Genomic DNA, 26,947 nt, shown 5'->3' with positions numbered 1-26,947 from the left:
GGACCTCGGCTTCATTCCCAGGTATGAGAGACACCCCTGGACTCCAGGACGCCTGCTCCGCTGCACCTTACCACCACGACCTCCTCATTCTTCCTAAACAGACCTTAGCTTCATTCCCGACATAAACCAAACCCCATGCCTGGGCCTCTCTGCCAGGCCAAGTTCCTGAGATTTCTCAGCAGGGCCCTTCCTCTGCTCCCTACTCTGGGTGCACACCTTGGCCACTCACAATTCCACATTTCATTCATGTGGTTGTTTCCCTGTCCCTGTCTCAGACTGTTATTGACTCCATGCCACTGTAAGAAAGGTCAGAAACAATTTCATAGGTTCAAATATAAAAAATATTATTTGGGGCTGGGCACGGTGGCTCACGCCTGTAATCCCAGCACTTTGGGAGGCCAAGACAGGTGGATCACCTGAGGTTGGGAGTTTGAGACCAGCCTGACCAATATGGAGAAACCCTGTCTCTATTAAAAAAAAAAATAATACAAAATTAGTCAGGCATGGTGACGCATGTCTGTAATCCCAGCTACTTGGGAGGCTGAGGCAGGAGAATTGCTTGAATCTGGGAGGCAGAGGTTGTGATGAGCCGAGATCACACCATTGCACTCCAGCCTGGGCAACAAGAGTGAAACTCCGTCTCACCAAAAAAAAAAAAAAAAATATATATATATATATTTGGAATAGGAGACATCAAGAATCCTTTGGGCAATGAGCCTCACCTTCCACAACTGAAGAATGGCCACAGGAGATGCCTATTCCATTCACTAAACAATTAAGGAATCAAATGAAACAAGACATAACACTATCACTAACCAACCTGTTGGTTACTATGTGCCAGGCACGAAGTGTTTTCTGTTCACTGTCCCACTTATTTCTCCTTTAACTCCTACTATCCTATTTTACAGATGGGAAAAATAAGAAACAAAGAAGTTTTGTAACTTGTTCAAGAGCCACAGTATTAGGCAGGATTTGAACCCAGGTCTATCTGAAGGCAAAGCCCGTATTCATTACCTCTACTCTAAACACCTCCAAGTAGAAAAAGTAGTTTTAAAATTATTTTCAAAGTATTTACCATGCACATATGAAACTGGATTTATAAGTGTAATAAGTGTGAGCAGGGGATCAGCCTGCATTCTGGTTAAACAGAATAATTAATGTGAAGGCCCAGATGAGTTTGCCAAGCATTCCTAGAGCTTTCTCCATTCAAATCATCATGATGATCTTGGTATCTGCAAGGCTAAACTTGTTCTGGGGGAAGAGAGGTGACCTATGCAAGCTCATTTAATTTAGTAGAAGAGTCAGTGCTCAAACCCAAGGCTTTCCTCTGAAGTCCGGGTTCTTCCCCCCAGGTAGAAACAATATCCGTGAACAGAAAAGAACCTTCGTCTGCCTCCTTCCAGTTGGACGCAAATCCCAGCCACTGCACATTTAGGCAAATGCTGGGAACTACATGGAGCATCCTCCTCCACTTTTACTAGGGGTAGGTGCAGGGTAGAGGAATGTGACCTAAGTCAATGCTGTGTCCTTCCTTGCTCCCTGATAAGGAGGAATCAGCCCAGCATTTGCAGCTGCTGCATCTCACAACTGACTCAATTACACTCTCAGCAAGCAAGGGACAATCTAGGTATGGAAAGATTGACAGGAGACTCTAGGCACCAAGACTCCCAAGACCCTGCCTATTGTTCTTTCACCCCCCATACTCCAAGAAGAAGAAAAGAGAGCACTCGAAAGTGTTGTGTTCCCCTCCACACTCACCTGTTCAAGAAGGCGTTGCCAAAGGCATTGAGTTTCCTGAAGGGTTTCTTGGGATCCACCACCAGGGCGTTCCCAGGGATGATCCCCTCCATGTCTCCCTGCATCACCGCAATGAAGGAGTCTGTGGTGGGCTCGGGCCCAATCCTCATGCCTGGGAAGTCCTGTTCCAGCAGGTACCTAGCAAGAAGGAGCACAGTCCTAATGCAGGCATTTTGCTCAAAGACCAACACAGCATGTCTACTATAAGGCAGACAACATACGAGTCACAGGGGAGGGCAGAGCCACAGCAGCAGGATCTCATAGCCGGGAGAAATGCCTGTTAGATAATGAGTCCAAAGAACTTTGTAGAGCAGGTGGAATTTCAGCTGAACTTAAAATATTCTGTTTTTTGGTCCTTATCTTTTTCCCTTTCTCAATCAGTTGGGGGCTGGTGGGCGGGGGTGGAAGGAGCAAGGTTTAGGCTCAGAAACAAAGCATGGATTGAAATGATTCTTACACAGAGTATTACAGACTCCATAACTGAAGGTAATCTGCTGAAGCACCCACACAAAGGCATGGTTAGAACTAAACTTTCCATAGACTCTGCTGGCTTTTCATAGGTCTTTATTTAACTGGTTCTTTAATATAAACATAGCTCATATGTGATACAAAATACAAACAATATAAAAGGTACACTATGAAAAATGAATCTCTGGCTGGGCACGGTGGCTCACGCCTGTAATCTCAGCACTTTGGGAGGCCGAGGCAGGCGGATCATAAGGTCAGGAGTTCAAGACCAGCCTGGCCAACATGGTGAAACCCCGTCTCTACTAAAAATACAAAAATTAGCTGGGCGTGGTGGCAGAAGCTTGTAATCCCAGCTACTAGGGAAGCTGAGGCAGGAGAATCATTTGAACCCAGGAGGCAGAGGTCGCAGTGAGCCAAGATCATGCCATTGCACTACAGCCTGGGCAACAAGAGCGAAACTCTATCTCAAAAAAAGAAAGAAAGAAAAGAAAGAAAAGAAAGAAAGAAAGAGAGAAAGAGAAAGGAAAAGAAAGAATAATGAATCTCCATCCTATCCTACACCTCTAGTATCTGTATTTTGTATCCTGTATCCTTCCAGAAATGTCCCATGCACACAAGTACTATGTTATTAAGTGTTCACACAGATCTACACATTTATGATCTTATTTATTTATTTTGTTGAGATGGAGTGTCACTCTGTTGCCCAGGCTGGAGTGCAGTGGCATGTTCTCAGCTCACTACAACCTCCACCTCCCAGGTTCAAATGAGTCACCTGCCTCAGCCTCCGGAGTAGCTAGAATTACAGGTGCCTGCCACCATGCTTGGCTAATTTTTTTGTATTTTTAGTAGAGATGGGGTTTCCCCATGTTGGCCAGGCTGGTCCTGAACTTCTGACCTCAGGTGATCCACCTGCTTTGGCCTATCCCAAAGTACTGGGATTACAGGCATGAGCCACTGCGCCCAGCCACCTGATCTTATTTTTTAGCATAGAAGCAACCTGCACACCTTTCATTCTAGCTTTCTTGTCATTATCCATTTAATTCCAACTATCAAAGAAGAGACTACATTCAAAATGCCTTGTATAGCACCTGGCAAAAACAGATACGTTCAACAAATGAGTCCTCCCTTGTGCCCTTGGGTATTAGGCAATTTCATTACAAATGTAATAGTATATGGTGGGATTCCCAGATAGAGATTATAATTGTGCTATGTTTTTAAATATGTGTTTGGTTTTTTACCTGCACTACCTAAATAGGTGTCAAAAAGTTACCTTTTATGTGTCAATACCTTCCTTCCGCACCCAACACCCACACATACACACCCCTCCCCACAACGCGTGCATGCTTTGTAACCATGAAGGATGTTGTAATGTGCACAAGCAGGAATGTAGAGATCCTGTGATGATTACATGGATATTATCAATGCATGTGTTTCTTTTTATGCTTAATATGTTTAGGACATAGCAGGACAGATCTATTCTATTCCTCCTAATGACAATGTAGAATTCCATTATATGGGTTATTACTGGCTAATTTAACGGCCACATTGCTGACCATTTACAATTTTACAAATAACTTTCAACTATTTCAGTTCTTCCTAGATGGAAGACAAATGGCAGTAGGAGAGTTTACACATTATCCCAATCAGACAGGCGAAGAAGAGGAAGGGGGTTTGTTTATTTTTATGGAATGGTTTTTAACATGTTCTCTTTCTGTCCTTTAGTGTGGGCCAGGAGGGGGCCAGAGGTCCAAGATCTGGTCCTGTTCACTCACTGTGCAGCCTCAGGCAGGCCCCCTCCCCTCTCTGGGCCCCATCCTCCGTTCCCTTTAAGAGGCTAGACAATGTGATAGAACAGGTGCCTCCTGTTCTAAAAGTCTGTTCCCTGATCTGCTGCCTGAAGGATGCACTTCTGGGTGGTGACCATCTGTGTCACTCACACCCACACAGCTCTGTCCCTCATTGGTGGCCACTCCTGAAAGGACAGGGGGATGGTGAGCAGACCATTCCTCTGACCTTCTGGCTGTGGCCCGGGAAGGTAGGTGACTCTCTGCTCTTCTCCAGGTCTGCGCGGTGAGAGCCCAAAGTCCCCTCCCCCTCTCCATGGTCCTCTTTAGAAGCCAAGAGCAGAGGCATACCGAACGCCTAAGAACCAGCCAGCCCTCCAGGAGCTCAGAACAGCTTTGAGCCAAGCAGCATGAGACCAGGCTGAAGAAAGGAGCTCAGAACTACCTTGGGTTCGGACCGGCCAGAGGAGAGCCCTGGGGCATCCTCCAAGACCTTGATGGACAGGAGCTAAGAGATGTTGCCCAACAAATACAGGCCCTTGGGGTGGGCTCTCCCCAAGCGCTGAGAATCCCCCTCCTGCTTTAAACCTTGGGGGCCTGTAGTTATGCACAGAGGGAAGAGCCAGGAGGCCCTCAGGAACAGAGATGTTAAAACAGAGACTGTTAAGTTGGGAAACTTGGAGATCTCCTAGTGGGTGGTCCTCAGCCTGCTGCACATCCCAGCCCCCTGTGGGGCTTTAGCTCTTGGTGTCTGGGCCCCACTCCCAGAGGTCCTCACTGCTCTATCAGGAGTAGAGCCCTGGACTCTGCTACTTCTCCAAGTTACCCAGCTGATTCTAGGTCCAGCCAGTGTTGGTAACCTGCTCTGGACCCAGCCTTTCATTTGACTGAAATAACTGCTGACATTCCATAGCCTTTCCACATGTCACACATTATGCTAAATGTTTTGACAACAGCATCTCCTTTGGTTCTCACAGGAGCCCTATAGATAGGCAGGCACTGAGGAAACTGAGGATTAGAAGGGTTACATGGCTTCTCAAAGTTAAACAGCTAGTAACAGAGCTGGAATCCACATGCACATCAGTCTGACCAAATCCTTCATTCTTCAACTGTCTTCTACCCTGAGGAAACCACTGCCCAGCGAGCTGATAAGGCCCCACAGGCCGACAGGGCAGAGCTAGTACCAGAGGCCACATCTCCAGGGCCCATGCCCTCGCTCTCTGCCCATCCTGTGACTCCCTAAGGTGGGCCAGCGCAGGTGGACTGCAGCAGCAGGCCTGGTCTGCACAGAGGGGTGGTGGCCAGGGAGGCTCGCCAGGGCTTCCTCCCACTCATCAACATCCCATTTGTGCCTTTGAGCAGCGTTCTGAGCTGTGAATTTACTCTGCGGTTCCATGGTAGTTAAAGTCAGGTTGCTATGGGCTCCGTCCCCAAGGGGAAGTCTCAGCAGCCAGCCCTGGAGGAAGCTGCTGATCCGCTGAGAGTTGGAGCCCTCCTGTCCAAAGGCCACCCACCACACAGGGCACAGATGGCTTTCAGGTTGTCTTGGGAAGCTCCTCATCCCTCCAGATCCCAGCTCAATGATCGGAGTGTGAGAGCAGGATTTCCCCTGGTCAGAGGATCCCTCTGAAAGCTGGCACCGAGGTTGTGATGAGAGTGAATCCTAACAGCTGTACCCTTGGCTAGCACTTCCTGCCTTCTCAGAATACGTTGTCCTTCAGGGCCTCCTGGGAGAAGCTGGGAATCTCAGTGGCCTGGGGCCAGTCAACCTGCTTCCTCTAACCTTGAGGGCTATGCTTTCCAGGGGGTACTTAACTCAGGGAATCTCAGTACCTCCCTCCATAACATGGTGGGTAATCATTCAAACTGACTGAGTACCTGCGATGTGCTGGATGTTATTCTAAATTTTCCATGGATTATCTCATTTCACCTTCCCATATACTATGATGTCAGCACTCTGCTCTTCCTCATCAAATGGACCTAATAAGAAAACCTATCTCACAGGGTGTTCTGAGGATTTAATTCATTGCAGAAGTTAACCATTTAACCAGTACCTTAAATTACCTAGATTATCATTCCATTTGAAGAAGGAGAAGATACAGGTTAAACGATGTGCCCCAGGTGATGCACTCAGTAAATAGTAACAGGGCTAGGATTTGAAACTGGCACTTGGATTTGAGTTCATGCTCCTAACCACTACACTCACTCTCCTTTCCTGCCTTGACCAGGAAATGCAGCCATCTTTAGGGACAGGCCAAAAGGGTTGAGCTCCCTTTTAGAACAATGAATGGGACAAGAAGGCCACAAAGAAATATGGTTTGGCAGGAGGCAGGCAGGGCCAGGCCTTGGAGGGGAGGGGAGGCTTTGAGGCCCACAAACGCAGGAGTGTACTCATCTCTATAAATATCAGCCGTGGGGTTCCCTGCTTGGCCTCAGTGACTGGGGTGTGGCATCCCAAAGCTGCTGCTATCATGTGATCACAGCAGGTCCCTGGCCCCAAGGGCTCTAAAAGGACACTTTTGGACTTACAAACAGTCGGGCAAGATTACCCTTCATGAGAAAGATTCCACCCTGATTGGGAAACCTCATTTATCTTTGCTTGCCCAGGCAGCTGATCTAGTGAGTGTGCGGATGAGAAGCTCTAAGCAGGGCTCTGCAAGGGAGCAGCAACAGTGGATTGCGGGAAGTAGGGATCAACAAAGGCTCCAGGGACAGCTGAAATAGAGAGGGCTGAAAAGAACCATTCTGAGGCAGCCTCAAAAATACCCAGAATGAACAGGGCCAAACAGCAGTGATGAAGAATCATCCTCACACAGGCATCTCAAATTCCACCCCCGAGAGGGACGTGGTGTTCTCAGCAGACGAGCGAAGGCTTCCCAGCCTAACAGGGTGGCTTCCGGAGAAGTTACAGGACCGCAGCCTGAGGTGGTCAGGCAAGGGCCTGGGGTTTGTCCTGCTAAACCCACGTGACCCAAAACTTGCTGGCCACACATGGATCTGGGGAAACACTGAGTCTAATGAGGCCACCAGCAAGTCCAGGCAGCACAGTCGGGTGGGGTAAATTCTCAGGGACATTTGGGTATGGCTTACAGCAGCGGGTGCCCCTGTAACAAAGCCACCACTGTGTCCAGAAAGGAAAAATCTATTGAGGAATCTCATGCACTGATTCTTTATGGGGAGCGATACAGATTGCCTCTGTTGCCAGGAGAAAACATTCCCACAGCAGTGTAAAAAAAGAAAAGTTAATTCAAGCCAGGGTGGGAACAGCAGAGACAGGGACACACGAGAATGAGGGGAGACAGGACAGATTGAGTCCAGGATGATAATACTCGCCCTGTCGGCCTCGTGGGTTTGAGGGAGACTGTAACGCACCCCATAGACACAAGCGAGGAAGTGGATGGGAGACTCCACAGCCAAGTTAAGGCATGAGTCAGCTCTGTGTTCCCTGGAGCAGCTATAACTGGCCCTGTCGAAAGCACCCTCAGCCATGTGATGAAGGGATTCCAGCACGAAGGAGAATCTGGTGGCCAGAGAGTCCAGCCTCCTTGCGACAGGCCAGCCCGCCCAGGGCACTACTCGGCACCATCCCCAGAGCTCAGCGACGTGCCTTTTCTTCAGCCCTCCCCTTCGTGCTGGAGAAGGGCCTTCCCGCACCTTCCTGAGAGCCTGCCTCTAAGCTCATATCAGAGTCAGCTCGAGAGAGAAGAGGAAATGATAAAGCCCCATGCGCGGGGCCTGGAGCATAGCTGGTGCTAAACTGGTTCTGCCTCCCCCTGAATCCGGTCAGTAATGCTGTGAGGCAGTTATTACTATTCACATCTTATGGATAAGGAAACTGCAGGTCAGAAAGGGGAGGTGGCCTGACCTCTGTCAGACCTTCCTAACCAGGTCTCTGGGCAGGAAGTGGTGGAGCTGGATTCTGCTGACTTGGACTGTGTTCCATGGCCTTCGTCCCACTGTCAATGGGAGTGGGAGGGAGACCTTTCCCCAAGGTCTTTCTCCTCCCAGTAAATGTTTTTCCTGATGACTTCCAGGCACCTGACTTACAAGGCAGCCCCTAAGCCAGGCTGAGGCACGTAGACACAGTTCCTCTGGCTTAAGGCCTTCTGCTCCCTTGTGTAACACTTAGGCCTTGTAAGAAGCAGGTGGATTTTCACCCAGGCCCCTTTAGAGAGCCAGCAGATCAGAACCCTGACAGATAACGACATCCCCTGGCCTCGGTGGGTAGACAGGGCTGAAGGCGATGCAGGGGCTGTGCCCGGCAGGATGGACTTTGCAGTGAGTGGGTCTACTGGGGCGGTGGTCCTCTTACTTTATCCCTTTGGCTTTCTGGAGAACCATCTTTCCTGGCGCCGTGGCGCTGTAATGTCTGGGGTGGGGATGTCAGGGTGGTGATGAGAGCTGGTACAGCCACAGCAAATGACAGGTCGCCTTTGGGGTGGGAGGTCGCAGTCTCCTGAAGTGGGAGAAGCTGAAAGGGTCAGCTCAGTAGTCCTCTGGGTGGACTCCCAGCAGCCCCACCGTGTGCTCATGCCTCAGAGTCCAAGTCACATGATAGAAGGTCCGTGTAACCCTCAAGACCAGCCCAGCCTCCCTGTGGAGCCCAGGGCAGCTTAGCTCTGCAGCCCCAGGCCCCCACAGCCAACCCGCTAGAGCCCCTATCTCAGCTCTGCCAAGGTCCTGGGAGGCCTCCCTCATGGCCCACGGAAGTACTCAGGCCTTTCTCAGTCCCTGGAGCAGCCAGCTACTCACCTCCACTACCTGCAGAATAAGGGGCCACAGAAGTAGGCAGCGGGAAGGAGTGACCAGGGGCCAGAGGGTCTAAGGAAGGAGGGATTCGAGGCTGCATGCCAGGCAGAGAAATAGCAAAGGAAGAAGAATAGCAGAGGCAGGAGGAAAGGCTGCCAGGGCCCGAGGGACACAGAGCTACTGTACTCCAAAGAGGAGCCTGTGTTGGAGAGGGCAGCCGCCAAGCCAATTTACTGTTTATTTTATTACTCTGTGTTGCCGGGCCTTAGGCCAGGGAAGTTATTTCAGGCAAAGATCACAGCACATTAATTAGTTATTAGAAGAATGTCCTTTTCTGTGTGTTCTTCCTGAGACAAGAAATAGACCCCGTGGCAAGCACATATAACAGAAAGTAGATGGACCCTCAGGGGCAAAACGCCAAGAACTGGGGGAATGAAGAGGCAAGTCTTTGTTTCTGAGGAAAAGGCCCCTCACAGGTTCAGGCCTGGGATGGAGACAAGAATCAAGGCGAGAAGCAGGGATGGGAGAAGGGAGGGGAGGAGGCCTTCTGAGACCTAGGCATGGACGTACTTATCCACCCCAGAGCAGCCTCACTCACTCTGGGGAAGGGATGCAGTGTCAACTCACCTTCTTGGAAAACAACTGCAAAATATGACTCTTAATACAACAATTTTAAAGTTAAAAAATAATTTAAACAAAACTCTGCCCAACCTTTGGCCTAGCAATTCCACTTCTGGGAATCTCAAAAAAAAAAAAAAAAAAACCAAAAACCCACACACACAATATAGGAAAAAATAGTATACACAGAGATATTCAGAATTATTCTACAATAACAAAAAATTAGAAATAGCCTAAAACATCCAAGAGAAGTAGATTAAGTAAATGAAGACTCGTATATACACACAATGAAATAGTATGCAGCTGTTAAAAACAATGCTATTCATTAGTTATTACTCATTAGTTAAATAATTGTATATACAAACAGTGAAATAGTATGCAGTTGTTAAAAATAATGCTTACAAATAATGCTTATAACATGGGAAATGTTCATGCTATAAGTAAGAAAAACTGGCCAGACGCAGTAGCTCACGTCTGTAATCCCCAGCACTTTGGGAAGCTGAGGTGGGTGGATACCCTGAGGTAAGGAGTTTGAGACCAGTCTGCCTAACATGGCAAAACCCCATCTCTACTTCAAATACCAAAATTAGCCAGGTGTGGTGGTGGGCGCCTGTAACCCCAGCTACTTGGGAGGCTGAGGCAGGAGAGTCGCTTGAACACAGGAGGCGGAGGTTGCAGTGAGCCGAGATTGTGCCATTGTACCCCAGCCTGGGTGACACAGTGAGACTCCATCTCAAAAACAAAAACAAAAACAAACAAGCCAGCACACAAAATTATATGTACAGCATGATCTCAACTGTGCTATAAAATAGCTACAAATACTGGAAATATATTTTATATATAAATTATATGCTTTATATATAAATGTTTTATATGTAAATTAAAATAGCTTCTCCTAAGTCATGGGATTATGGGTGACTTTCTTTCTTCTTTAAATTTATTCTTTTCTATATTTTCCAATTAAAAACAACTGTTTATTGGATTTTATGAGAAAGAAGAAAAGTACACGATTTGATTCTGGAGGGTTCCCTCTGGTACGACCCCTCCTACAGTGCTGGCTGACACTCCCCCAAGGGGAGACAGCTTTTGACACATGAGCTAAATTCAGTTGCTGACATGAGTGGGGAGAGGGAACTATTGCACATGGAGGATAAGAAAGAAGAGAGATCTGTCTCTCCCGGTCTTGCTGTCTCCCTCAGACAAGGAATCATCTGTGGCAATTTGACTCTGCCACTTTCTTAGACCCAGTTAACAGCCAGCGATGACTCAGGCAAAGCCGGGAGAGTGTCTCAGACAAAAGGCAGTTAAACCTGTCCGCTGCTTGGGGATCCTCGCCTCTCCCCATCTTCCCTCCCATTCTGCAAAATGTCTGCTGGGAACCTCCTATAGCTGAGACCCTGGAAGAGGCCCCGGAGATGCTAAGGCATGGATGTTGTCTTGTCAGTGATCGTACTCCAGGAAGGAGAAGCTACAAATAATGTAGGAAAGGTTATAAATACCATATGTGCAGAGAGCCAGGGAAGGCTGTGAGAGGGCAAGGGCCATCTGCAAATGGCCTGCATTTCCCTTGAGGCACGAATGGGCCAAGTGGAGGCCAGGACTCACAAAGGAAACCCTGCACACAACTCAGGCAGCTCTGAAGTGCCTTTGGCAGCAATGGGTGCTTAATAAAACAAGGGGCATAGCTTAGATCAGGGGTTCCCACCCTAAAGTCCAAAGATGGTCCTTGCATCCCCAACATTATATGCAAATTTGGGATGCATGCACATTTTTCTAAAGATAGAAAGTTAAGAAGCAATGGATTAGATTAATCTCAAAGGCCTCTTGCAGTTCTATCAATACAAAACATACAAGAGCCAACAGGCCCATCACCTCCCAAACTCCTTCAGAAATCACTTGGCCTCTCAAAGCTGCTGAGCCCTAGGCTGTGCACTCCACAAGGACAAACTCAATGTGGTGTTGTGTTTAGACATGACCTATTAGCATGGTGCTACTTCCAGAAGGCTTGCGTTACAAGGTCGATGTTAGAGAAAATTAGTACCTAGAAAATTAGTAACTAGACTGTTAACTTTTCTGCTCTCCTCACCAAAGCACAGCATTTCGCATGCTGTGGATGCTCAGACAGCCAAGGAATAGGAACACGGGTACCCCTGCTTTCCAAACCCTCTGCAGGAGATGAGCACGTTTGACTTTGGGGGGCCACCAAACTCCATTCTCAGTCTGTGGGAGCCTGACTCTTAAGACAGAGGGCCACAGCATTCTCAACAGCTTGGAATGGCTGTAAAAGAGGCCAAGAAAAATGGCCGGCCTTGAAGTTGGGAGGATTGACAACTGGAGAGAAGCCTGTTATCTAAAGATAGGAAGGGCCTCTGGTGGACCTCTCTGAATGCAGGGTGAACAAACTGACTTCTTGAGCTTCCCTCCAGCCCAAGGATTCTGTAATTGAAGGGAATGGATGACTCACTCTCAGAGTTACAGGCGTTTAGCCAACCATCTCCTCACATGCATCTAGGACTTAGATCCCAGGTCTGCTGCCCACTCTTTAGATGGCTCTGCACAATTCATTTAACTTCTCTGCTCCTCAGTCATCTCACCTGCAAGTCAGGAACTGGATGAGACAATGCCAATATCCCTTCCACCTCTAAGAGTCTTTAATATTCTTATTGAGCCATTAAGATCAAATAAGAGAAAGGAAAAAAAAAGCATTCTGCTTCTGGACTCTGTCGAGTCTCCAAGATACATATATACACACCCAGGAGCTCTGCTTTAGAGAAGGAAATGACAAAAGGAGGACAAGTAGCATCCCCAGGCCACCTCTGTCCCCAGGCCTGCACCCATCAGAACTCAGCTGCAACTGTGAGGCACCCACGTGAGTGCCAAGCCCCTTGAAAAGCAAGGGAAGAGGTTTTGCCCGTGAATGATGTGTTTCTAAAAAGTGAAGATGCAAGACATCCCCACCAGCATAAGGTGCTCCAGAGACCAGGAGCTCTTCCATTGTGCCTCCTGGGGCTCGATTGCATCATCCATAAGATGGGGAGACCAGGAATGGCTTTACACTTGAATACTTCAGGTTGACCACTAGAGCCAAGGGCCAAGTAGAGTGTACAGGTATTGGGTAGGATGGGAAGGGGGACCAGCAAAAATTATGGGGTAAGATTTTGACGCCTGCACAAACACAGATATCTTCAGAGCCCTCAACTGAAGGCTTCCCATTGGTCCCCTGTCAGGAGTGGAGCACCAGGAGTGACTGGAGGGACTAGGCGCTGGGCTCCGGGGTGGGCTGCCGGGACCCTGGGCCGGCTCACCTGATGAAGGTGGTCTTCCCAGTGGAGTACTGGCCCACCAGCAGAACCATGGGCTTGTTGTCGAAGTCGGCATCCTCCAGGGCGGGCGAGTGGAACTCGTGGAAGCGGTAATGCTCTTCCAAGGGCAGCAGCTTGCTCTTGTAGAGTTTCTTGAGCCCCTCACTCACCGTCTGGAAAACCTCGGGGTCCTTCCTCCGGCGGTCGTCCGTACCCAGCCAGCTGAACATCGCAGCCGCCGCTCGCCCCCGGCACGCAGCCCCAGGGGAAGACTCCTCCTCAAGGAAAGATGTCCCGTAGGACCGGTCCGCCGGGCTCCGAGCCGCGCCGCCGCCTCACCCAAGCGCGGAGCTCAGCCGCACCATGGCCCGGGCACGCGTCTAGGAGGGCCGGGAGCGCACTCTCCCTGCTCCTGGGACCAAGTCCAGCCGCTGCTACATCCAGCAGCCCAGGCCGGAGGGAGGATAAATGATCTGGGCTAGAGGAGGAGGGGTGCAATCTTGGAAATTAAAAGTCGAACCTGCAAGGAAACTGCCAGATACCGGGGTCCCCGATCGGCCCCCAGCCCTCGCCTGCTCTGCCCTGCGTGCAGCAAGGGATGCTTCGGCTCCGCTCCTGCCGGACCGAGGCGGCTCAGGGGAGGCGGTGACGCTGCCCAGCCCGCGGACAGCTCCGCATCCGCAGCAGCATCCTGCAGCCCCAGGCGCTGGTTTAAATGCCAGCTGGGCAGGAAGCCGGCGCGCAGAGGAAGTCCCCGAGTACTGGCAAGGCAGGGCCGGCCCCATGGTCCCGGCGACGGGAAGCCGCGCAGGGCGCCGCCATGTTTGTGGGCAGGCGCTCAGCTCCAGACCTGCGGCCGCGCGGGGAGAGGTATGCTGACCCAGTCCCGGGGGAGAGCGCCGGTGTCTCAGTCCCCGCCTCTGGGGCTTTGATTTGGGAACAGCGCCCTCTCAGGGACGGCTGCGAGGACAGAGTTGACCTGTTCATCACCCTCCCTGCATTGAATCGCCTCTCCTTCGGTTGCTGAGGTCAATTTCCTAGGAAAACAGGTACTCTACTATTTGGGATTTTTTTTTTTTTTTTTTTTGGCATAGAAAGAAGGACCCACTATCAGGTTCCACAAAATAACCAAAACTGTCACTACCCAAACTTTTAGCTAGGCTTAGGGTGAAGTCATAATCGTTCCCTTTTATTTATTCATTCATTCCAGCAAAACAAAACAAGCCAACAAGCAAAATCCCTGCAAGTATTGGGCATTTATTATGGGGCAGATGCAATTTTGGTGACTGGATACAGAGATGAGTGCTGAACAGACTCTTCCTTCCAGGAACTCCAGTGAAGGCAGGCTTTAAAGAGGAGGCATGAGCAGAGGGCCATGGGAATACAGAGAGGATTCACTCCTTTTGTGTGGCTAATTTGAGGAAGGCTTCACGGAAAGCAAGACTGTAAGCTGGATCCTAAATGATGAATTGACATTCATTATTCTAGCAGCGTAAGGAGCATTTGCAAAGGCTTGAGGAACATGGGAGAACTTGGTGTGTCTAAGGCAGAGTAAACTGTTTGGCATAGCTGGAGTGTACGGTTTAGGAAGGTGGAAGAGAGTGAGGGAGGCCAAGCATGGAAGGCTTTGCCAGAGATGGGGAACCAATAACAATGCTATTACTAATCATTGTTACATTAACAAAATGATCAGCATGTGCAGGGGCCTGGGCTGAGTTCTCAGTGAACATTGCTTTATTTAACCTTCATGGCAGATCATATTATCTCCAGCATCATACCAAGGAGAGTGAGTGGTAACACTGTTCAGGTGTAGGCAAAAGCAGTGCATTGTGTGTAGAGAATTTAAAACCAGTAATAAACTGGCTGAAAGTTGACATGCTTTGTATTGGCACCATTCTAAACAGTATAGTGAGAAAACACTCTTCCCTGCCCAGGCTGATGGCTCCCACTACCCTCCCTTCCACAGATGAAGGAGTAGGCTATGGACCAGGCAGGGACTGGAATGCCAAGAGCAGTGTCAGGGGCAGGGACTGGAGGGGCAAGAGGTTGGAGATTGATATAGTTTTGCTCTGTGTCCCCACATAAATCTCATCTCTAATTGTAATCCCTGTAATCCCCACGTGTCTAGGGACAGAGCTGGTGGGAGGAGATTGGATCATGGGAACAGTTTCCTTCATGCTGTTCTTATGATAGTGAGTGAGTTCTTGTGAGAGCTGATGGTTTTATAAGGGGCTCTTCCCGCTTCGCTCCTCACACTTCTTTCTCCTGCCATCTTGTGAAGGATGTGTTTGCTTCCCGTTTCGCCATGATTGTGAAGTTTCCTGAGGCCTCCCTAGCCATGCAGAGCTGTGAGTTAATTAAACCTTTTTCCTTTATAAATTACCCAGTCTTGGGTATTTCTTCATAGCTGTGTGAAAACAGACTAATACAGAGGCCAAGAGACCATTTAGGAAACGATTCCAAAACTTGACAGCAGCAATGGGATTGGAGAAGAGGTCAGACTCAAAAGATTTTTTCATGGAATAGAATTGTCAGATCTTGGTACGTGATAAAAAAGAGGACATACGGGTGAGACACAGTCTAGGATGATTTTGAATTTTCTACCATAGGGGATAAGATCGTCGGAGAACCTCTTCCACTAATTAGGGGAGGCACAGAGAGAGCTGATTTAGCAGACAGAGATAATGTATTCATTCTAAAACATGTTGCATTTGAAGTGCCTGCAGGAGCTTCAAGAAGAGTATGGTGAAGCTGCAGGGATTTCAGAGGAGGGGGGATTGATCAGAGGCCAGTGCTGAATAGAATCTCCTTAGTTACATCTCAGATCTCCTGACTCTCTCCTTGAAACCCAAAACTGACACCTCTTGTTGAGAATTCACTCAGATTAATATTTCACCCTTGGTGTTTAGTTACTACCAGCATAAAAACCTAAGGAGTAATATTAAAGATATTTAACAACTCACAAGGCATGAGAATCAAACACCCAGAACAGACACTGGCCTTCCCAGTGGAGCAAGACTTGAGCCCTGTGCCATACCTGGTGCTAATACAGTGGTGTCTGGACCTTGGAGAGGTCTGGGCCTGTCCCCGGGGAGAGGTCAGGATGGCCAGCGTGACAGGAAAGAAATCAAGGGGACCCATTATGAAAATATTTCAAGAATTTTGTAATCAGTACAACCATGCCATTGTCTGCTGAATGTCTGTTCTGAATATCTAATTTGCCAAGTGCCTGTTGACATATCTACTCCTGTCTCAGTCTTGAGTAGTTGAAATCTATCTGTTTAAAAAAGGAACTAATGAAGCATTTCTGTAGACTAGCAATAAAAAGTCATAAAAGATAATATTCAAAAAAGATACCATTTTCAAAAGAACAAAAACCTAGGGATAAATCTAACAAAAGATGTACAAGATCTTTATGTGAAAAATGACAAAACTTTATAGAAAGATATTAAAGAAGTTCTAAATAAATGAGAGAGATATGTCATGTTCCATCATGGAAAGATTCCGCGTCACAAACATGTGAATTCTTTACAACATAATTGATAAATTCAATAGTTGAGAGATATGATTGAAATCAAAATCTAAATAAGGTTTTCCATGGAAATTGACAAGGTGATTCTAAAATGTATAACATATAGAGCAATAGTAAAAAATAGCTTAGATATTCCAGGAGAAGAAAGAAGATAAGAGGAACAAGGAGGAGGAGGAGGAGAGGGAGAGGTAGAAGGGGAAGGAGGGAAGAAAAAGGAGAACAGAGAAGAGAAGAAGACAACAGTAACATAGCAATGGCAACAACTAAGTGAAGAGAACTTGCCCTAGTGGACATTATTATAAAGTTGCAGTGGTTAAGATGGTTTTGGCACAGAGACCAATAGAATAATGACACAGTAAATAGCCAGGAAATTTGGAAACCTGATATATACAGAAGTTGCTTTAGAGATTGCATATATATCACCACAAAGTCAGGAAAAATTCTTTAAACAAGACATCAGAAGTACAACTGAAAATGAAAAAAACTAAGTTTAGCACTAGCAAAATTTAAAACTGTCGTTCAACTAAAAATAAAAAAGTGAGTGAAAAGATATTTCCCATACACAAAAACCCACAAAAGCATATCCAGAATATAGAATTAATGCCTGTACATTGATAAAAAAAGACAAACATTCCAATAGACAAAAACTTGGCAAGAGCCACAAAAATGTCTTTTACAAGAGGCTACATGAATGTCCTATAAACACAAGAAAAGATGTTGCATCTCGTTAGTAATTAGAGAAATGCCAAACCACACTAACACTCCATACCCACGAAAATGGCAAGAATAAAAAAGTTGGATGATACCAAGGTTGGTGAGGATGTAGAGCCATGGGAGCTCTCATAAAATGCTGGTGAGTGTGCAGGCTGGCACAAACACTTTGGGAAACTATGTGGCATTGCTTCGTGAAGCTGAAGATGTGCATGACCTGCCATTCTATTTCAAGGCATGATCTAGAGAAACTCTTGCACATGTGCATAGGGAGATAAGTCTAAGAATGTTGATGGTAGCATTATTTGTAGCAGCAAAAATGTATAAACAACTAAATGTTCTTCACCGAGTAAATGGATTAATTGTGCCACATTCATATAAAATATGTAGCACACTGGGGTCTAGTTGAGGGTGGAGGATGGCAGGAGGGAGAGGAACAAAAAGCAAGAGCTATTGGGTACTAGACTTAACACCTGGGTGATGAAATAATCTGTACAACAGACCGCCATGACACAAGTTTACCTATGTAACAAACCTTCACATGTACCCCTGAACCTGAAATAAAAGTTACAAAAAATGCATAATCTACAGATGAGAAAAATGAGGAAAGTGGTGCTACTGATGCCAAAATATAGTGTTGAGTGAATAAAGCCAGAAGTAGGCTATTATGCATAGAATCATACAATTTCATTAATGTTTTCGGTCGTGCAAAAACCACTATCTGTTGTTCATGGATGCATATATGTGCATTGAAATTTTTTAAAAGAGAAGCAAAGGAATGGGGTGTTCTCTGGGGACGAAAAAGGGAAATGGCATTGGGGATGGGTACACAAAACACAAGGAGCGTCAACTATATATACACTGTTTTCTTTCTTTCTCTTTTCTTTTCTTTTTTTTTTTTTTTTTTTTTTTTTTTGAGACAGGGTTTTCCTCTGTCGCCCAGGCTGGAGTGCAGTGGTGCCATCTCGGCCTACTGCAACCTCTACCTCCTGGATTCAAGAGTTTCTCCGCCTGCCTCAGCCTCCCAAGTAGCTGGGACTATAGGCATGAGCCACCATGCCTGGCTAATTTTTGTATTTTTAGTAGAGATGGGGTTTCACCATGTTGGCCAGGTGATTATCTCTCAAATTTGATAGTGAGTACTTGGCTATTCATTTCTTATTCCTTTTATCCTTTAGTTTTAAAAAATCTGATCCTTGGATGCACAAAGTTGGATTTTTTTTTCATAATTGTGGTTCAGGACAAACTATACCTGGCTCTTTTATTATATTTTTTAAAAACTTAACACATATTTATGTAATGGATCCTTAATGAACCCATCATTCAAACAGAGGACTAGAAAAATTAGCAGTAATTTACATCTACTTATGTGCTCCTCCCCATCCTGTCTCCTGCCCCTTCTCCTTCTTTCTAGAGGAGACTGCTATCCTGAATCTACTGTGTATTGTTCCCTTGCTTCTTAATTACTGTTACACACAAATGCAAACCGAAAGAACATATTGTTGAGGTTTAGTGTTTTTGGACTTTTTATAAAAAGCATATCCTGCTACATGTAGTGTCCCTGGAACTCAACTTTTCTCCCATTCAACATTTGTTTTCAGCCCCATCTGGCTCCACAGGGCTCTCTCCCACCAGGTGTCTCTTCCAAACTCAGCACATGCCTCCTATTTCTGTCACCTGCCAGGTGCATGGGGGTTCCCAGTCAGACAACCTGCAGTGGATGGAGTCCCGGTGTCCCCATGTCTTTGCTGTGTGAGCTTGGGGAAAGTGGCTTCACTCTCAAGCCTCAGCACCCTGGTCTCTGAAATAAAGATGGCAATAACTTTTTTTTCAGGATTAAAGGGACAATGAATGTAAAGTGCTTAGCGCAGGGCCTGGTCAATTGAGAGTGTTCGGTATATATTAGCTCTTAATATTATAATCATTATTACTTGTATCTACTACATGGCACTGCCTTATATCCTATTTAACAAGCTGTTGAATAAACTATTGAATAAGCTTAGTATTTAATAGCTGTAATATTTAATAAGCTATTTAATAAGCTAGCACCTAATAAGTTAGTGAGCAACTTCTTTCAGTTCATTTATGTCTTAACTGAGGATGGCTCATTAACTCAAAGGAATATAATTGTTAGTAGTGATGTCTGTGGCGTTCGCTGTGGGTTCTTGGGGATGACACTATGAAACAGAGGACTTTTCCATCTCTTCCGTTTCTCCCACTCAGGTCCTAACCCAGGCCAAACCCTCCTTAGCTTCCAAGACTAGATGAGATCGGGTGCATTCAGGGTGGTATGGATACAGCCACTTCCCTTTCTCATCCATAACCCCAGAGTCTGGCCAGAAGTAAAGGGAGAAGATGGAAACTGTAGCAGCAACCTGGAATACAAGTTTGAGCCCTGGCTAGGGGAGTTAGAAGAATCAGGAAGTGAGGCCAAGTGTCCACAATCCTAGGAATCTATGGCCTCTTTCAACCTGGCCCAAATTCGATTGCATCCAAGTAACCTGCCTGCAGCCACGCAGGCATCCATGCCTTCACAGGTGCTTCCCACTCCTCATCACGTGGGCTCCTTTGCACACCCTGTCCTCAGCCTCAGTCTTCCCTTCTCCACCCTCTGCCTGGTAGGCACCCAGTCATCCCTTAGGGCTCAGTGCGGTGGTCCGCCCTCTGAAGAGCTGAGTCAGCAACTTTCCCATAAGAAGGCTGCGCCCCTCTCTCCACTTCCAAGCTACCCCATGTAAACCTCTGTTACCGCATTCATCATATTTTACTGTAATTACGTGTTTAAATTGTTTGCCTCTCAACTAGACAGGGCACGTCTTCAGCCTGGCGCTGTGTTGTACTCGTTCTGTTTACTTCAGTTGGAGGTGAAAGTGCATCAGCTCAGCCAATTCCTACTGATGAGATCAGGCCGAGTTCAAACCTCTGTTTATGATGAGGTCCTCATTGGTGAAACCAGGGTAAGAGAAACGCCAAAGGCAGAAAAGTGTCAGTGACACTTCACAATGTTGTTGTGGGGATAAGATGAAACAATGTAGGTCAAGGACTTGATACGTTTTTTATAAGTCTATAGTAAGCGCTCAATAAATAGTTCCCTTTCCCCTTGGATGAATGAGTACTGAACGTGCACACGGAAAGGGAAGTCTGGAATAAAAATACACAGGTGAGGGAACTGTGCTCAGGAAGTTTATAAGCCAAGAAGGAGGTGAAGAAAGAGGGTCTGGCTGAGTCTAGTTAATGGTTTGTTCAGGTATAACACTCCCCCTTCATACCATCGGTACCAATTGCTGGGATGCGGCTCTCTCCTACATAGCAGCTCTCCTCGGCAGAAAGTCAGTTTCATCCCTAGGTGCAGCAGGAACAGAGCTAACCTGAGAAATCCAACATTTCACAGAGGAAAGCCCACACCATGAGAGGCAGTGGTGTATGTCTGGTTTTAATAAGCTGCCTGCTTGATGAACCTCCACAGCTCAGTTTCTAAGAACCTCAACTTCCAAAGGCAAGACATTTGCTACCTGCAAGATGTGAGCTATAATTAGAAAATCTCCCAATTATGGTCAGTGTCTGCTTTTGTAGCACATATGTTTCCAGAGCGTGGGCATCTGGTCCTCCCGGCAATCCTGAAGAGGTGGCTAGGGATATTTCCCAGAGGGAATCTCAGGTGCAGAGAGGGAGGAAACTGCCCACACAGGCATCCTTGATTGAGCTATCGATCATCCTACTCACTTTCCCCTCAGTCCACAAAAAGTGGGAGGCAGCTTACCGAAATCTCTTGAATTCTAAAAAATAAATGAACCCTTGAGGCAGCTGATATGAGGGGAATGGGCAGGTGGGTGGTACAGATATATCAGACAGAGGTGAGCAAGAGGCCCCCAGAGGTGAGCAGCCATCACATTGGGCTCTGAGCTGCTTGATCAAAGCAAAAACAGAAACAAGTTATTAGTTCCAAACCCAAATATATCAGTCTGTTCCTGCCAGCAGGATCTTGATTGCACCATCCCACACAACAGCCTCACTTGAGTAAGAGAAACACCCAAAGCAGGAAAATCCAGTGCTGAAGGACCCCAGGACCAACACCAGTTCCTGAGCATCTTTCCTGGGCTGTAAGTGTTGTTTATGTGTCTGTCTCTTTGCCAGGGGAGATAGAGGAAGTGCCTTGAGCAGAAAAGCTCTCTTTTAACCCTGCACAGGGCTGGTGCAGGCACTGACGTTGACTCATTCTTGATGTGGCTTTTGACAAGCAAACAGAAAGATTAGAAATGTGAATTAGCTGCAGTTGGCCAATTATTATAACCTTATATGTTATAACAGATAAGTCTATGACTACAAAAATGTTTGTGAGCACAGAGAACCTGATAAAGGCAGAAGCTATGAGTATGGGTTATTTAAAAATACACAGGCAGACAAAGTGGGGTATTAAAGTTTGGGGTGATAATCCATCAGGAATTATTTCCGCATTCTTTACTAGTTCTTTCGGTTCAATGATCTTCTGTTCTCTTTTGATTTGTTGCGTCTTCTTAAAAATACATTATTATTAATTATTGGGTAACATAATCCTTATTTCAGAGCTATCTATTTTGTTTCCATGAGTTATTTGCCTAAATTAGAATTATGTCATTTAAATTACAGCAACTTTTGTTAAATTTTAATATCTGGTATGAATAGTCACCCTCCCTTACTAGTATATTTTTAAAATTTCTTAGATATTCTCACTTTCTTCTTGTTTTCATTGTTGTCTTCCTCCTCCTCTCCCTCTTTCTGTCTTTTATTTTTTCCAATTGAAATTGAAAAGTAATTATGAAAATTTGGGGGTAATTTTACTTCAGTCTTTTCTTTTGTGCACATATATTTAACTTGCCGTCTGATATTTCCCCCCAGTCAACACCATAGCGCCAGTAATTTTAGATATCCTGAAAAATATTCCAATAATTAAATTCAAGTGAATGCTAATATTCAGCTATATAGAAATTCTATAATCTAATTAACTATAGTCAATGATGGACAGATAAGTCACTTGCAACATTATTGTCAACAATAATAAAAACTCTATTTCAGAGTTATCTATCCTGTTTCTGTGATCATCATTGAAAGATGAACATTTTGTAAATATTCATCTATGGTTTTATTTTCTTTGTACATATTTAATAAATGAAACTACTGGGAATATTACTAATGCTTTTGATACTTATCACCAAATTGCTTTCCCAAAGAGGCACATCAATTTATACACTTACCACAATGATGTCAGAGTTCCTACATTTTTTCTCTCTCTCCAGCCCTGTATGTTACTATTTTAAAATATTTTCATTTTATTAAAATGTAGTTATCTCTCATTTAATAATCTAAACCTTATTATTTTAAAATATCCATCAATTTGGGAAATGAGAAATGATAGACTTTAAAAAATCAGTATATATTTTACTATGAAAAACTTCTGAAATTGTTTATTAACCATTTATATTTTTCCCATTGTCTATTTTTTCCCTCATTTTTCTAAAAGCATTTAGTGTTTTTCTTATTGTTTTGAAAGACTTTTTAAGTTTTACAGTAAGGACATGATTAATCTTTTGTCTGTGTCTAATCCAAGTTAATTTTAATATTTTGCCAATTACCTTGTCCTTGTCTCTTCTCTGTCTTACAAAACAGAATCATTGGGATCTCTTAATCAGAATCTCATTAAAACTGTGAATTAATTTTAGGAATGACATCCTTTTAATACTTAATCTTTCCCTCCAGGAATATGACATGACTGTCTATTTATTCGTAAATCTTTTATATCTCTATAAACTTTTTATAGTTCTCCTCAAATAGTCAAAAACCTTCCTTGATTATTCTCAGATATTTTGTAGTTTATTGTTATTGCAAATGAGATATTTCTATTATGGTAACTTCTAATGGCTTATTGTTATATATAGCAATCCCATTAATTTAAACAATATATATAGTTATTTTATTTACTACTTATTAATTTGATTTTAGTTTATTCTTTGTTTTTCAACTTATATAAAGATTATCAGCTAGTGCTTTTCTTTTTTATTAATACTGTGTTGGTTTATAATGTATATTTTGTATTTTGGCTAGAATTTTCAGAACAATGTTGAAAATAACAAAGTTGTCAGCTTTCTTGTTTTGTTCATGATTTCAATGACATCCTGGTACCTGTCTGGATTCTTTTTTCTCTCCTCACCTCAACGTCCCCACCCCTTGGCTTGGGCATGATGATCTCTTTCAACACTTATTTTTTCCTTTTGGCTGGATAAAAAAATATTCTACTAAAGCAAAGCATCTGGTATGTAGTATCTTCTCAGCTTTAACAGGCATATATATTTGTGTGTATATGGAAGCCTTCATACGTAAATGTGTATGTGTGTTGTGTACTAAGTGTTCTTTCCTGGGAGCCTGGGTAGATGGTGGTGCCATCAATGGAAGCTGAGACCGTAGAAGAGTCTCAGGAGCAAGCAGTCAGTTTGAGGAGTTCTCCACTGATAGCCACAAGGATACTACAGCACTGCCCCAGGCTCTTCTCAAAAGGTTTTTCCTTTACAGGATGGGACAAAATTCACATGTTAAAGAGACAAGATATTTAACTGATGACACACTCAATGTGGATCAATACTGAGATGTAGCTGTGAAAAATGATGATGAGATTCAGGCTGTATGAAAACAAACATAGGAAAAAATGACTATCAACATTGATGGAGAGCCTGCTATATGTCACGTGTTATGCTCAGTGTTCTTAAATAGATGACTTCATTTCATTTGCACAATGACAGCTCAAAATGTCATTATTCTCCCAGATAAAGAAACAGAAGTAGCTGGGCATGGTGGCTCATGCCTGTAATCTCAGTACTTTGGGTGGCCAAGGCAGGTGGATCACAAGGTCAGGAGTTTGAGACCAGCCTGGCCAACATAGTGAAACCTCATCTCTACTAAAAATACAAAAAATCAGCTACGTGTGGTGGTGGGTGCCTGTAGTCCCAGCTACTTGGGAGGCTGAAGCAGGAGAATCACTTGAACCCGGGAGGCAGAGGTTGCAGTGAGCCGAGATTGTCCCACTGCACTCCAGCCTGGGCAACAGAGCAAGACTCCATCAAAAAAAAAAAAAAAAGAAGAAAGAAAGAAAGAAAGGAAAAGAAACAGAAGCTTAGTACTTGGAATGAGGCAGAGTAGAGGAGGTGTCATTGTCTTTCTGAAGGGTTGGATGTTGAACTGACTTACGTGCTCCAGATGTGGTCTGATGGGACATATTTAACAGTGACGGAACTGGTCACATTAAACTGTGTTGTGTGAATAATTTAAGGAGCTAAAAATTTTAAAGCTATATTTGAAGGGCGGTCACATGGGCTAGTGAAAACTCTGGATAGAGAGTGAGCCAAAGGTAATCAATTTACTACCGTAATATCACCCACTTGCAAGATTTCTGCTTCTCTCTGCATCTGCATGCTGATAACCTTAAGCATTCCTGTCTCCTGTTTACACTTCTCCTTTTGTCTTAGTCAGTTTAGGCTGCTGTAACAAAATGCTGTAGATTGGGTGGCTTATAAACAATAGACATTTATTTCTCACTGCTCTGGAGGTTGGAAGCCCGAGATCAGGGCACCAGCATAGCTGGGTTCTGGTGAACCAGGTTCTTCCAGGTTGCATGTTGTCAACTTCCTGTTGTATCCTCACATGGTGGAAAGTTGGCAGGAGAGCTCTCTGGGGTCCCTTTTATAAGAGCCCTAATCCCATTCATAACTCCCATTTGTAACTCCCATTCATTGCTCCACCCTCGTGACCTAAGTACCTCCACAAGCCTCCATCTACTAATATGATCACATTGGGGGTTAGGATTTCCACCTATGAATTTTGGGAGAATGCAAACATTCACTCCATAACACTTTGAACTCCAGATCTATTTATGACACTTTCACCTGGATATCCTATAGACCAATCACGCTTAGTCCAAGGGGTTAAAAGGTTCTCAAAAACCTCTCAGTAAGCACCAAATCCAATCATTAGTGAATAATCACAATTACGATTTTCAAAAAATGTATTGAATGCATATTAAGTACTCATTTAGTCCAGCCCCTGGATTAAATATTTTATATTCATTACTATACAAACAATTGAATTTTTCCACTAATCATGTAAAGTATCTATCATTCCCATTTTGTGGATGATAACACTGAGGCTCTTAGAGGTTAGTTGCTATCTTGAGGCTATCCGACTAGTAAGGAGTAGTGTCGGGGTCAAACCGCAGGTTGATCTGGCTCCAAACGTAAGGTCTTTCTAGGATGCAAATTCCACATAATTCCAGAGAGGGCAAGTCAAAGTGGAGGGTGCTATGTGTTCGGAAGGCGCAGGTATGAAGGCCACCTAGGCGACTAGTGTTTTCAGAGCTGCTTCCTCTTTCAATAAAGCCCAGACTCAAAGACTTACCAGATATACTTTTCAGTTGAGGGGAAGTTTGGTCTTTTATGCTTTGAAAGGCACAGATAAACCTTTCCATGGAACCGTAGGAGGAAAATGCATTTCAACATAAGTCTCTTCCATGTTCTATTGAAAAGTTTTGCTCACTCAACTCCATAAAAGTGTGTTATTTTCTGTATATAGAGAATCCCTCTATTTTAAGATAATGCAAGCCTTAGGATGGCTATTTGACATAGTTGTTAAGGTAAGGAATTCCTTTGACTGATAGACCTGATGCCTCCATGCTAGATACATTGCTTCAGAGGGTTATGTGCGAAAAACTCCTAGGAATTGGGGCTGCTACCTTGGCAACTGTGCTAGAGTCCTCACTCTGGCTGGGGTGCTGCTGACTTCAAGGCCCTTTGTACCTCTTTTCTTGCATCTTTTGGGCATCAGTTGCAATGTCTTACTCACTTTTGTATCCTTGAAATTAGTCATGGTTTATTTACCATCAGGGCTTCTTTCCAACTATACCCCAATGACATGAAACAGAAACCTCGCAACCATCTCTTGGGAGGAAATGCAGAAACCATGCTGTTCTCCCTGGCAATCAGATTTCCTTGTCATGAGCATCATAATGGCAAATACAAATACTTTTTTGCCAAGAAAGATAGGTAGTTTACAGATCAAAAGGAAAACAAAGCCAAAAATAAACCGAAAAAACCAAACCCCCAAAAGGCAGATAAACAAAGGTAAAACTGTGAGACACTTGGAGAAAATGATGTCAGGAACAAAGAAAGGGTCAGGAAGAGAATGGCTAGAAATATGTTCCTTAGTAGTGTATTGATTTGGACCCATTAAACAATGCCAAGTACACAATTAAAATAGAGGCAGAAAATAAAAAACGTGCATTGTACCTGCCTTGCCTCCCTGATGGGCATGACTCACGGCGCTGTCCCCAAGCCCTCCCCAGACAGAGCAGTCCTTGTCAATCAGAGTTCACTCAAATTGTTTGTTATGAATAAACGTTATTGAAATTTTAATTAGCTCTCTGAGAACTTAGGAAAACACCCTTCTGTTGAGAAAATAGCTTGTCTGTGTTTCTTTTCAAACTTCACAATGAATTTCTTAAAGAATATTTTCTATGACATTCTAAAAAGATTGTGAATATGAAGGATTTAATAACTTGGGTCTTGGAATTTACTTTGAAACCTTGGCCATGACTTTTCATTTATGAGCTACGCCACAAAGCCTCTTTTTATTATCTTGGTTCTTGGATAGATTTCTAATGCTTGAAAGTTATATATGGAATCATCAATTTTTCCTTTCATTCTTCTGAACTTGTTATTGCCCTTTCTCCCACTCACAAATCAAAGCCTTCTCTTTTCCTTGTTGGATCCTGGTTTTGAAAATGTATAACCAAATGAACAAAAATCAGGTGGAAAAAAACATCAAGGAGTAGCATGACTTGTTGGTTAGTGGCGTGATCTCGGCTCACTGCAACCTCTGTCTCCCTGGTCCAAGCGATTCTCCCGCCTCAGCGTCCTGAGTAGCTGGGATTACAGATGCGTGCCACCATGCCCAGCTAATTTTTGTAG

The 26,947-nt window shown here is 44.8% G+C and overlaps 1 protein-coding gene across 1 annotated transcript in view; it reads right to left on the bottom strand.

Moving 5' to 3' along the window:
* EHD3 (EH domain containing 3) overlaps positions 1–13,406 on the bottom strand; it is a 34,542-nt gene extending 21,136 nt beyond the window's left edge. Inside the window, exons 1-2 of the mRNA XM_023217305.2 lie at positions 12,722–13,406; positions 1,759–1,935 (exon numbers count right to left, since the gene is read on the bottom strand). Coding sequence (XP_023073073.1) covers positions 1,759–1,935; positions 12,722–12,948 — 404 coding nt within the window. The 5' untranslated portion in view covers positions 12,949–13,406. The remainder of the gene's footprint in view (positions 1–1,758; positions 1,936–12,721) is intronic.
* Positions 13,407–26,947: the final 13,541 nt, after the last annotated feature.

This window comes from Piliocolobus tephrosceles, chromosome 15 (genome assembly GCF_002776525.5).
Source record: "Piliocolobus tephrosceles isolate RC106 chromosome 15, ASM277652v3, whole genome shotgun sequence".
NCBI lineage: Eukaryota > Metazoa > Chordata > Mammalia > Primates > Cercopithecidae > Piliocolobus > Piliocolobus tephrosceles.
The sequence above is the reverse complement of the archived record's forward strand: the minus strand, read 5'-3'. Positions and strand labels throughout refer to the sequence as shown.